Below are 13497 nucleotides of genomic sequence, written 5' to 3'. Positions count from 1 at the left end.
TTTTAAATTTACATCTACCGTCTATCTTTGGTTGTTTTCTAGTAATTAACCAAAAACTCCAATTGCCTATATAAAACTCATGTTAAACGCACAGTATCATGGGAATAGTGTATCTGCATCCACTAATCTTCAGTACTGCACGTTTAACATGGGTTTTATATGGGCAAATGGAGATTTTGGTTAATTACTAGAAAACGGCCAAAGATAGACAGTAGGTTTAAACTCAAAAGTTGTTTGTTTTTACAAGACCCTAAAAATGATACACAATTTTACATATGTTGCCATTTAAAAATTTTCATTTACAAGGCTACCAACTTAAAAAAAAATTAAAATCATAGAAAAAATATTTAGTTTTTAAAATGTTGACTTGTTGTATATCAAATTAAAGCTGAACCTACGAGGATTAAGAATTTTTAAACAGAACGAAAATAAGTTTAGTGGTTTTCAAGATACAGGGTATTCTGTAAGTATCAATATTTTCTATAAAAATGGCCGCCATTTTGAAACGGACAAAGATAAAAGAGTTCTGTTTTCACCAAATTGTTTGTCTAGTCTAGAGCTTTAAAATGATGCATAATATGACATATGTTTACATTTGAAAACTCGGAGATTCGAACCCATGACCCCCAGTTTCTTGAACACCCTGTATTTTAAAAATGGTAAAAATATGTTTACGTTGTTCCTTGGGTATGAATTAGTGGGGAAAAGTTTTGTTTCATCTCTGTATGTCAAACCATTCGTCTGTAATCTGTTTAGGACGTAATGCTCTTGTTCCAATCAACACGCCTAAAAGTTCGAGTCTTGGAAGGGTAATTTTCGGCTTTGACTTTGGGACAAGAGCATTACAAACACATTAGCTGTCGTTTTGTGGAAGAATCCTTAAATTTTCCTGTTGTAAATAAGATACTGTGGACTGATTCACAATGCGTGTTACATTGGATTAACACAACAAAGCTGCTTCCTAAGTTTGTGGAGAGAAGAGTAATGGAGATCAAAACCAACACCAAGATGCAATTTAGATACGTTCCTACTGACGAAAATCCAGCTGATATGGCGACTCGAGGTAAAACGGTGGATAATCTGAAACACTGCAATGAATGGTGGTCAGGTCCACAATGGCTGTCTTGTAGTCAAGACTTGTGGCCGGATTGGTCTTCTGATTTTAACAAGCCATTAACTGAAGACGATATGGTTGAAGCTATTAAAGAAAACGTCGTCACCTTGACTACAAAGACCGAAGACGTGAGTGAAACTAGTCCTTTTGGAATAGATATACAAAGGTTTTCATTACTTTCGAAACTGATTTTGACAACAGTGTTTTGTAAAAGGTTTATAAGTGGATGCAGACGGAATAAACGACCAAATCATGTTATTCCTACATCTGAAGAACTCAAAGATGCTCGTTTATCGTGGATCAAACACGTTCAAAACACTTGTTTTAGTGAAACACTAAGTAATATAAGAGATGGTAGGTATGATAGATTGCAGAACCAACTTGGCCTATTCGTTGATATGAATGGACTTATCAGATGTAAGGGTAGGATCTCAAATGCAGACCTTGAAGAATATTGCAAGTACCCTATACTTCTACCAAAGAACGATTTATTTACTCAACTGCTCATAGAAGAGTGTCACTGTAAGATTTTTCACATGGGAGTGCAACAAACTCTCTCAGAACTTCGGAAATCCTTCTGGATAATTCATGGCAGAGCTGAAGTCAACAGGGTTTTTCGAGAATGTTTGAAATGCTTAAAATACGAAGGTGGACCATACAAGCTGCCCCAAATACCCTCTCTCCCAACAGAACGGGTGACTGAAAGTATACCTTTTCAATTTACAGGACTTGACTACTTTGGCCCTCTTTACGTTAAATCCTTTCAAGATTCTAGAGTTGAAGTTTCGAAAGTTTACGGTTGCATATTCACCTGTTTAGTCACGAGAGCTGTTCATTTAGAGATCGCTAATAACTTGTCATCAGAAGAATTCTTACTATCTCTCAGGAGGTTTGTCGGAAGAAGAGGCACTCCGAAGAAGATTTACTTGGACAACGCAACTCAGTTTAAGAAGGCTTCCTCGTTCTTGAATGATATGTTTGTTGAACATCTCGATACACCAGAATTACTGTCTTATATAAGTGAAAACCACATCGAATTTACTTACATCCCAGAGTTTGCCCCTTGGATGGGAGGAATGTACGAGAGGTTGATATCTTTGATAAAGAGATGTTTAAGAAAGAGTATTGGTGCAGTTACTCTGACTAAATCACAACTCGACACTGTGATGATTGAAATAGAAGCTGTTGTCAACTCAAGACCACTAGTTTATGTATCTTCCTCAGATCAAAGTTTGACTGACTTTATTATTCCTCAACTTCCATGGAAAAAATGGTTTTGTAAATAGTTTAAATAAACTTCAAGAAAACAACATGGAGTTTATTTCCAAAGTGACTGAATCGGACTTATTACAGATGTGGAAAAAGGGAACCAACAACTTAAATAGCTTTTGGAAGATTTGGAAGAAAGACTATCTGTTGAGTTTAAGGGAGAGAACTCAACATAATATCAAACAAGGAAGAATTCTGTCCACACAACATCCACAAGTTGGTGATGTAGTTCATGTTCATGACACATTATCCAGAGGGACATGGCGACTTGCGAAAATAGAAGTCCTTAACGTCAGTGCTGATGGAAACGTAAGAAGTGCCATATTAAAGTTAGAATCTGAAAAATACATCACCAGACCTATTAACTTGTTGTATCCCATTGAAGTCTCTGACGTGAATTCCGGAAAGAAAAAAGGGGCCCAGAACAACCAAGGATGTGGGAGTGTGCTAAAGCAATGTCTTTAGACAGCTGAGATTTTCTTAATGTTTTTAATTTTGGTTTCTATGGAAATAATTTGTATTGTAAATAATACTGAAAGAAAGTTAACAAAAACTCAAACTCTTAATTTATTCAACTTATTATTAACTTAAACTTAGATTAAATGCAGGTAAACCTATTTACAACTTAAACTGATCCACGGATTCACAATACAAATAGTGTTTTTGGCCTCTAGGGATGTCAAAATGAAAAAGAATATTTGTCCCGGGCCCAGGTCTTACCGTGACACCTACTGTAATAACTACTTCCCTATAGGGAAATTCGCTAAAAACTACAATTTCTGGTAAAGGAAATTAATAAACTTGTATTTTTAGCCCACTTGTTTACAGGGTGTTTGTGAACTCTGTCAAAAAACTTCACATGATTGTTCCTTGGGTTAATACAAGAATATTTTATAAACGTGGGTCGCCGCAGCCTCATTTTCCGGCTGTCTGTATGTATGTGATTTTCACAAATGAATACATAACTTTCGAACTCCTTAAGCGATTGACTTGAAACTTGGTACGTAAGTCTTTGGTACATGTAAGGCTAATCTTTGCACAAAGTATCAGGTTTATAAGTTGTACCAATCTAAAATGGCAGTCATTTAACATTTTCATTCTTAAATAACTCAAAAACCGTTGATTTTACAACAAAAATTACAAAAATAACATTTTAAGGCAATTTAATTATTGATAAAATAATAAATCAATAAATCAATTGACACCTTATTTTTTAAATCGGAAGAATATTAACTGAGATATGGCAGCTTTAGTGATATGTGACCACTAGAGGTTAGTTGCAGTGCATGCCGAGGCATGCGGCTAAAGTCTGCCATAACAATGCAACAGTCCCCGTCTGCTTTGCAAGTTATTTTAAGCGATTTTAGATTATTTCAAACAATAATAAAATATTACATAAAGTTCTTATTCATAGACTTATTCAATAAAGTCAGTTCCTCTACTCTTTTACACTGAGTGTACACTTTAAAAATGATTGTAAATATAACATTTATCAATGAATAAATAATAGAATTTTCAGACAACAATACAATCAGCTGATTAGTTTGTAAACATGTACGTTGACTTCACCACAGCTGATACAAAAGGTTTGGATGTTTTGTGTTAATTTTAAAGACAGTAAAAAGGTGTGGAACTTCTAAACCATACTAATAGATAATTGTTACACAAAAAGATACTTTCAGGGTTATGTCATATTTTATTATTGTTTGAAATAATCTTAAATCGCTTAAAAGTAACTTGCAAAGCAAACGAAGACTGTTGCATTGTTGTAGCAGACTTTAGCCGCATGCCTCGGTATGCACTGCAACTAACCCTCTAGTGGTCACGTATCACTAAAGCTGCCATATCTCAGTCAATATTCATCCAATCTTAATAAAATAAGGTGTCAATCGATTCCTAATTAAATTGCCTTAAAAAAGTTATTCTAGTAAACTTTTTGTAAAATCAAAGGTTTTCCAGTTATTTAAGAAAGAAATTCTTAAATGGCAGCCATTTTGGATTCGTACAATTTATAAAACTGATACTTTATACAATGATTAGCCTTACCTGTCACTATTTACGTACCAAGTTTCAAGTCATTCGCTTAAGGATTTCAAAAGTTATGGATTCATTTGTGAAAATCACATACAGGCAGACAACCTGAAAATGAGGCTGTGGCGGCCCATGTTTATAGTGTAAAATATTCTTGTATTAACCCAAGGAAAAATCCTGTGAAGTTTTTCACAGACACCCTGTATAATCAACCAAAAAAGTAAAAAATTAAAACCATGGATAAAGGATTGCATTGCATAGATTTATGTAAATAAAATAAAAAACACAATGTACTTGTTTGTGTTTTTTGATTCTGTGACTATTCATGTATGTTTCCACAGTTCGAATAAAGATAATTTTATTTGAAAGTTATTTTGAATAGATAACTACTGTCAGGTCAAAAAGTATAGATACTCGAATACAAGTTACATCATAATTTTACAAATGTATTCCTATGTTTATTTGTGTAGGTTAAAAATTTATTATGCAGTTTCAACCCATCCTTTCAGAGGGTTGAATGAAAAAAGTACACGTTTTTCAGCACTTTTCTAACAACGGGCGACTTTAAAATTTTATAACAAAAAAACTACTGATCTAATCGTCATGAAACTTTGACAGCCTTTAGAACATATACTTGTACATATATCCACTATAAGTATATGTTCTAAAGGCTGTCAGACGATTAAATCAGTAGTTTTTTTGTTATAAAATTTTAAAGTAGCCCGTTGTTAGAAAAGTGCCGAAAAACGTGTACTTTTTTCATTCAACCCGCTGAAAGGATGGGTTGAAACTGCATAATAAATTTTTAGCCTACACACATAAACGTAGGAATAAATTTGTAAAATTATGATGTAACTTGTATTTTTCTAAGTCTACTGGTTACGTTGCAATAAAAGCTCAAACTCGAGTATCTATACTTTTTGACCTGACAGTAGTGTAATAGTACAGTAATACACCGCAAACCAACATCTCTCTAGATAAAATAAATTTGGTCCAGCACTATAGATCTCACCTAACATTCGTTTACTTTTACATTTTTAAGATTGGATATCACAGACAAATTCAAAAATTAAAATCCTTGTTAACGATCTTAATTTAAAAATTTGTCTGTGTGATTGTGAAAGTAGTTATAATCAATGTAATCTGTCCTTGCTGCAGGGCTGGCTGATCTGTGAAGACCCTGCCTGTAGCCAGAGGACCCGTCGGATCCCACTGAGGTTTGAGAACTACTACCCCGTCTGCTCCCTCTGTGGCAAAAACAACATGTACCGAGAAGTATGTAGTCCTAAAAGTATTTTGGACTTGAATCGTAAATAATGTAACTCGCTAAAATAGGTATACAGTAGAAATGTCCAGATCAATTGGGACCAGATCCCACCCAGATAGTAAAATATCCAAATTAGATTTTTCAAGAAAAAGTATACAAGACAGTTGTACTTTGCAGGCAGACGATTAATTCATACATCACTACAATAGACTTTCCCACAATGGACAAAATTGGAACACATTAAATATTAAATATATAAAGGATTAAAGCAAACTAAAAATGGAAGAGTCCCACATTTTTTTGGATATTTTGAAAGGGAGAAAGATATATTATATGAACACGAAAAAAATATAGTGGGTTGGGTAACAAATATGACGTCTCCATGATCAGTGTAGATTTCTACACTTTTTCCACCATTGTGTTCGATGTTCCCAATGTGGCGGCGAACACTGGAGATGTTCAAGATTCTCTCGCTGTAGCGTGTGATATTTCCGTGGTTTTGGGAGCAATCAACGATTACTGATTGCAGTCATGATGACATTGTAATAGCTAATCTGCTTTTCTATTACAGTACACAGAGAAGCAGCTGTACACTCAGCTGAGCTACTTGCAGCATGTGTTTGACATCTCTAAGCCACCACACAACACACTCAGAGTGAGTGTTGAGACATTCAACATGTACGCAACACTCAAGGAACACGTCAGTCGCACACTCAGCATCAGCGGCTACTCTGTCATCAATCTCAGCAAACTCTTCTCTGGACTCTTCCCCAACCCAATCCAAATCAAACAAGAACCCGTGCAAGATTGAGCAATGTCAAGACAATGCTAGATAAATACTCTTGTATCAAACTTGAGTCACAGAATCAGTTGACCTGTTATATATTTTATTTGTCAATAGTAAATATCAATCCTTTTGAAGGTTCGTGAATCTGTTTAAAAAAAAAAACATGAGAAGCTTGAGAAAATATCAAGTTTATTGTTGGAAACTAAAATAGTTGTAAATATGCTAACAACATAAAAAAATGTGTTTGTGCATAGAAATTAAAGCATTACAATACGTGATTGGCAGGAGATATCAATAGTGTCAGAATCTTAAATTTATTAAAACACAACAATGTGCCCTCAACAAAGTAAAGCCATTCTCTGTATGTATGTTTTAGTGAAAGTTGTCGCCTAAAGAAAGTCTTTGTCACTCAATTTATTTAAATTTTAGATTTTCCCAGGATTTTTGAATGTTTTTAAACTAAGTCTTTTTACAGTATTACTTATGTGTTGTTTAAAATTAAGCCTCAAAAAGACATTTTTAGGGCTAATTTTTTCAAAAAATCCTGGGGGAGGACCCCAAGAACCCCCGGTTAGTAGGGCCCCACCAAAGTTTATTGCCCAGGGTCCCGAAAAGCCTGGATCTGCCACTGCTTAGGTGTTTGGATTGAAACATTTAATGTATAATTATTTTTATATATCATACCAATAATAAAAGTACCTAATTAATAACTATAAAGTAAGGCATTGTATTATATTTTCTGTAAATAGTTTTAATAAATTTACATACAATAAAATAAGATATAAATTACTAACCTACTTAACTGGAATTATTAAAATTAATATTCAATTCAAAGATTATTTCACAAGAAACGAAATTGCACTTGTGCACAGTTGTGTGACTAACAAGTAGAAATTAACTGTGGTGAATATTAGAGAATATTATTATCATTATGAGATGGGGACGCCAAAATATAAATCTAAAGATCAAAAATACCGTACTCTACAACTTTGAAGAAGGTAACAAGGTGTAAACATTTGATTGGTGACAGAACATGTCTAGTCCACATGAATAATTATTAAAACTTAAATTAACGATAGAGCATCTATATATATATATATACTTATTTAATACGCAAGCAGGTTTTTTTTGTGACAATTACTCCTCCGAAACTACTAAACCAATTGACATGTTTTTGGTGTCATTGGAAAGAGCGTAACGTGAAGTTGTGCAGGAAACTTTCTTTTTAGGGAAATAATTAGAGAGTGAGGCCCTGGGGCCTTTTAAAGTTTTGTATTTCTCCATAAGATTAACATGGGAAACAAACATTGTTATGAAACTCCAGCTGTTGTCAGAAATTAAAAGTGAGAAGAAGAACATATGTTAATTGTAAATAGTAAATAAGTTTGCTAATTTGACATTTTGCTACAAACATTTAATGACTTGGTTAAAATGAAATATTTACTATATGAATTTGGGTTTGCATGAATATTACAATGGAAAAAGCGAGAGAGCCTGGATAAATTTATATACTAAAAAGAAAACTGAATTAACACTTTGCTGCATTTCTTAGTAGGTAATCATTAGGAGTCTCAATCCCGGGCCTTCAATCCAATTCCGGGATTCGTCTCAGCCGATCCCGGGATTATACAATATTATGAATTTTAACTTTTTAGCCATTTTAAATGAGCGAGAAGTCCCCTCGTTGAGTACTTTAATGTTTTAAACTGACCTTACCATGTGTTACACTGCGGAATTTCGCCGAACTTTCATCACCCGTCTTTCTTATTTACAGTGTATAAATGTTGTTATGTCACTCTAGAATATAATAAATACATTTAAAAAAATCACGAGCAACAGCACTCGCACGTAGCCTATACGTCACGCTAATAGATAGATTAAAGATAGCTAAGATATAAAGATAATACCCCCGCCGCTGAAAACCTGCAGACTAAGCGAATTTCAACTTGTCTGATTACGTTTTTACTAAAATTTTCCATGAATAAGACATATTTATTCCCATTCTAAATAACATTTGATTTAACGAGTGCTTAGGTTTGCTGCTACGGGGAAGGTAAAAAGTGTTTATTGACCATACATCAATAGTATATGATGAAATAAATAAGTTTGTCAAATTTTATCAACATATATCCACATATATCAACATATATAAACAAGTAAACTACAACAGTTTTCATTTTCTCTATAAGAATAACATGGGAATTTTAAATCATACTATTTTTGAATTTTCTCCGTGACCGTTAGGCATACAACAGCGCTTCAATATACTAAATTATTTCTTTTTTTAATCTCTATAAACCGGACTAAAAAGAAATTGCAAAATTTTTTGTTTTTAAGGTCAGAAATGGGAAAAACCCATTTTTAACCCATAAAACCCCCCCATAAACCCCCGTTCCCATGGTCCAATTATGCTGGTTCGCGAACTGGTTCGAATAAACAACCCAAATTTCGTTCGTACCAAATTTCATCGAACTCGGATAATTTTTGCTCGAGTTATCGCGCTAACGGACATATATATATGTATATAATAAACGGCCACATATTATTTATATATATATTAATATTAAATATATATATTATATATATTTATTTATATTATATATATATTATTTTATATATATATTATATGTATATATTATATTATGTAGGTTTACACATTCGTACCAAATTTCATCGAACTCGGATCATTTTTGCTCGAGTTATCGCGCTAACGGACATATATATATGTATATAATAAACGGCCACATATTATTTATATATATATTTATATTAAATATATATATATTATATATATTTATATTATATATATAAATATATATATATGTTAATATATATATGAATTTGAACGTATTGTGTTTTTGGCCTTTAGGGACCTCAAAACAAAAAATTATATCGGTTCCGGGTCCAGGTCTTACGATGAGTACTACAGTAATAGCTTATTCCCTATATGGGAAATTCGCTAAAATGGGAAGAATCACGAGTAGCAGCGTAAAAATGTTATTTTGACTGACAGCAATAAAACAATAAAGATACTGTAAAAACCATCTGCTTATGTACCGGTAGTAGCGTGTGTATGAAAAACTTAATTTAGGATTGTAAGAAATTTAATCACAACACTAATAACCAAAAACGAAGATAAAGTTGTAGACCCTAAGCAATCTTATAATGAAATTATAATGCGGTGTTTATATTTATATTTTATGGCTTCAATGAAAATAATATTTCAATTTCTGATTGCAATTAATGTTATGTTTGCTACACGCGTTATTTACGTTTAATGTCATAAGTAAAACTCAAAATAACTTATAGGCCTTAGGCCTACTGTAATCTATATATACAGGGTGAGTTTTAATTGCCCCCCCCCCAACTTTTTTCTACATTTTTTAAAATATCAATCCCAGACCACTTCCAAACATTGTTGGGTAGTAAGTACTTCATTTTGACAAGGTGGTCATTTCCGGCCGCCATCTTGGATCCGCCATATTGGATGCAAAATATTTTTTTCAAATGTAAAGGTGGGGTTGTGACCCATTATTTCGAACTAGATTTTTACCCTGATGACAATGCCGCAAACCGTTTAAAAAAAAATCTTGATTCAGTCTAAAGTTATGAGGCCTTTTTAAAACTATATTTTTAGCCCATTTTAACATTGTGTATTTACAAACTGAGACCATAATCTCAAAATAGTGCTAGATAAATATAAGTATACACTACCAGTTATTGTAAACCTATTTTCACTTATTTATGACTGATGTATTTTTTTCGGCCGCCATCTTGGATCCGCCATTTTGAAATGGGATAAATTATTTTTAGTATGAAGGGTGTGTTGTGACCCATCATTTTGAACTATTTTTTTAAGCTAAACTCAATGCCGCAATCCATTTTTTGTTATCAAGTTTTATTTATGAAATATTGCAATATTTTTGTTAAAAATCTTAATATTTCAAAATCAAAATATAAAAATGAAAAATGGATCATGGAATTGAGTTCAGCTTAAAAAAGTAATCCGAAATGATGGGTCACAACACCCCTTTTATATTTAAAATAATTTATCACATTTCTAAATGGCCGATCCAAGATGGCGGCGGAAAAAAATACATCATTCATAACCAAGTGGAAATAGGTGGGCAATGACTGGTAGTGTATACTTATCTTTATCTAGCAGTATTTTGAGATTATGGTCTTAGTTTGTAAATATTTGAAAAAATGTATAAAAAAGTTGGGGGGGACAATCAAAACTCACCCTGTATAAAAGGCAAAGTCCTCACTGACTGACTCACTCACTCACTCACTCATCACTAATCCTCCCACTTCCCATTTACCTATGAGGCTGAAATTTGGTACACTGATTCTTTAGGCATTAAATAGGAAAACTAAGTTGTTTTTATTCTGATCGGACTCTCGGGCTCCGCTCCAGTGGCTCTGGAGTTTCCCTCCCATGTCAACCTTATGAGTACTCATATTTAAATGGAATTAATGAATCTTAACAGCTGTTTCAATTAAACAAGTTGGTTTTGTTCTATGATGTGCAATAGCATTAAAGTTACAAGGATTACCAACAGGGTGCAGCACTATTATTTTTTTTATTTATGACAACAGCTAATTTGCCACCAAAAGGTGAGTGGGCGTAGCGAACGAACTTCAACCTGGAGGCGAGTTAGCGTAGCGAACGAGCTAACCTGAAGGCAAGTGAGCGCAGCGAACGAGCTCCAACCTAAAGGCGAGTGAGCGTAGCGAAGGAACTTCAACCAGGACGTGATTGAGCCATGCGAACGAGCTCACTTATGAAATAAAACGGGGCAAAGACCGCGGGTACAGCTAGTTAAGTTATAAATAATGTAATAACATTTACAGAAAGTAAATCCAAATCGTCTAAAAACAAAAACTGAAACATATATTTACATTCGTTCGCCTATTGAGTTTAATGATAATTTAATTTTCCAATCAAAATAGATCATTACTTATACCATTACATATATATGTATCGTCCTAAAAATAAAGATTTTGTGTTTCAAGTGTTATTGGACGCATTTTTATTTATTTTCCATAAGTAAAAGTCCACAAATTCACAAAAAATGTAGCCTATATAAACAGGTTTTGCAATCCCATTTTTCATGGGATTAAAAGTCACCAATCCTGGGATTTCTAGGTATCAAAAATCGGATTGAGACCCCTAGTAATCATTGAAGGAGCCGATTTGCAAACTATAGAAACATAGGAAAGTCATAGAACACCACCAAAGAGAAGAAATAGAAATAATGTTTTTTTTTTAAGAATTTATAATCGTTATTATTGACAATCTACTGCGGCTATAAGTAAGGCTATTTGAAGAAAACACTAAAAAAAAAGATCAGCTTTTGAAAAATTATGAGAGAAGTCATTTACAAGAAATTGTGATTATATCGATCTGTTACGTACATCATGAGTATTTCAATAATCTTTGAGTCAAATCTTTTAAAGTCATCAGAAATTATGACTGTTGTTCGTTTTAAAATAACGCCTGTAATACTTAGCAATTGCTCAAATTCGAGCAACAGGGACACTAGTTTAAAATATTTTATCTTCAACCGTTTTTTAAACTACAGTAGCCTAAACGACCAATTCATTTATTGATCTGCGGACTTCTGCTTGAAACTCACACATTCTTTCCTCAACCTATGGAAAGTTATTAAAATGATCATTCACTTGAAAAATGATTATTTAAGAGATACTTTAATATTGTTTATTTCAATTGAAATGTTGTAGGGTAAATGCTACAGTTAGGCACCTTAACGGTAAGCTTCGGAGAAATCTACCACAGCTCCTTTGCAATACTGTTTTTAATATCTACGTTTTTTTAATCATGTAGCAGAATGTACTGAGAATACTGGGATGTATAAAGAAAATATATATATCATTACTTAAGTTTATTAAAAAATGAAAATGTTAAAAAATACAAAAACCATAGTTATTCGCACCATCAACCATAGCTATTGTCACATCTTGGCACAGTTATTGGCACCCATAAAGAAGTCTACAAATATTACATTTTAAGCGTCCTAAGGTGGTCTTTGTTGTCTTACGAGATGTATGCCTAATCATATTATAGTATATAGAAGAAAAAATGAAAATTATACAGTAAGTAAAATTAATATCCTTAAAATTGTTCATGGTAGGCCTAGTTTTAGTTCTTTGGCAACACCTTTACCGAACTTAATACTGTCTTTATACATATTAATTGGTATTGGTTCGTCGTAATCAATGCCATCAAAATATTTCCTGTGAAATATTTCATTACAACGTTCACATTTTACCTTTTGTAGGCCTATTTTTTTATTCTCTTTGTTACGTATTTGATCCTGATTGGGGCTTTTCGACGGAATTTTAATGGTTTTAAACATAATATGATGGATCGGTTTTTGGTTTACCCTTTTTTTAATACGGTAAAAATTAGTTATGTGAAGCTTTGTATCTTTATATATATAAATTAAGTATATTGGCCTAAATAAATTTTTTTAATAGCATATACTCGTGTAACCATGTTACGATAACTTAGAGACTTCCATGACAGTAAATGCTGTTACTGGCAGTGTCACCTGTTACCAGTGACTACAGTCATTGGCATGCCAATAACCACAATAATTACCAGTGCCAATCGGCATTAGTGTATTTACCACAGTTATTGGCATGTCAGTTACCACAGTTATTGGCAGTGCCAAGGTAGTGCCAATAACTAAATTACTATATATTTTAGACACAGTTGTTGGCATCCTCATATATTAGGTAATTTTAAGTATATGGGTAAATAGGTGGCGGGAATAGACAAATCAGTCCTTCCTAATACTAATGAAATAATGAAAACGTAATTTTTAATGTTCAGTTTTAATAGGAAACAATAAACAGGTATTTAAGTCCTTGTCAGATTCTTAAGCAAATGTGAAGAATCAATAAAAATCAGCTAAGCATTTGAAAAAAAAATTCTGTGCAGGTTAGCATGGCCTCTGAAATAACCAAACACACACTGAAGTACAGAGAACTCATGTGGGCATC

General features: G+C 33.1%; 1 protein-coding gene across 2 annotated transcripts in view; it reads left to right on the top strand.

Moving 5' to 3' along the window:
* Positions 1-7234, top strand: part of LOC128982788 (DNA polymerase alpha catalytic subunit) — a 255111-nt gene extending 247877 nt beyond the window's left edge. For both annotated transcript variants that reach the window (XM_054401789.1, XM_054401790.1), the window contains 2 exons: positions 5573-5689; positions 6253-7234. In XM_054401789.1, the coding sequence (XP_054257764.1) occupies positions 5573-5689; positions 6253-6492 (357 nt within the window). In that variant the 3' untranslated portion in view covers positions 6493-7234. The remainder of the gene's footprint in view (positions 1-5572; positions 5690-6252) is intronic.
* The last annotated feature ends 6263 nt before the right edge of the window (positions 7235-13497 follow it).

The sequence above is a fragment of the Macrosteles quadrilineatus genome, unplaced genomic scaffold (assembly GCF_028750875.1).
Source record: "Macrosteles quadrilineatus isolate MER2022 unplaced genomic scaffold, UCM_ALF_1.0 Scaffold_1__1_contigs__length_201487025, whole genome shotgun sequence".
Lineage (NCBI taxonomy): Eukaryota > Metazoa > Arthropoda > Insecta > Hemiptera > Cicadellidae > Macrosteles > Macrosteles quadrilineatus.
Note: the sequence above shows the minus strand (reverse complement) of the source record. Positions and strands in the feature narration are given on the sequence as shown.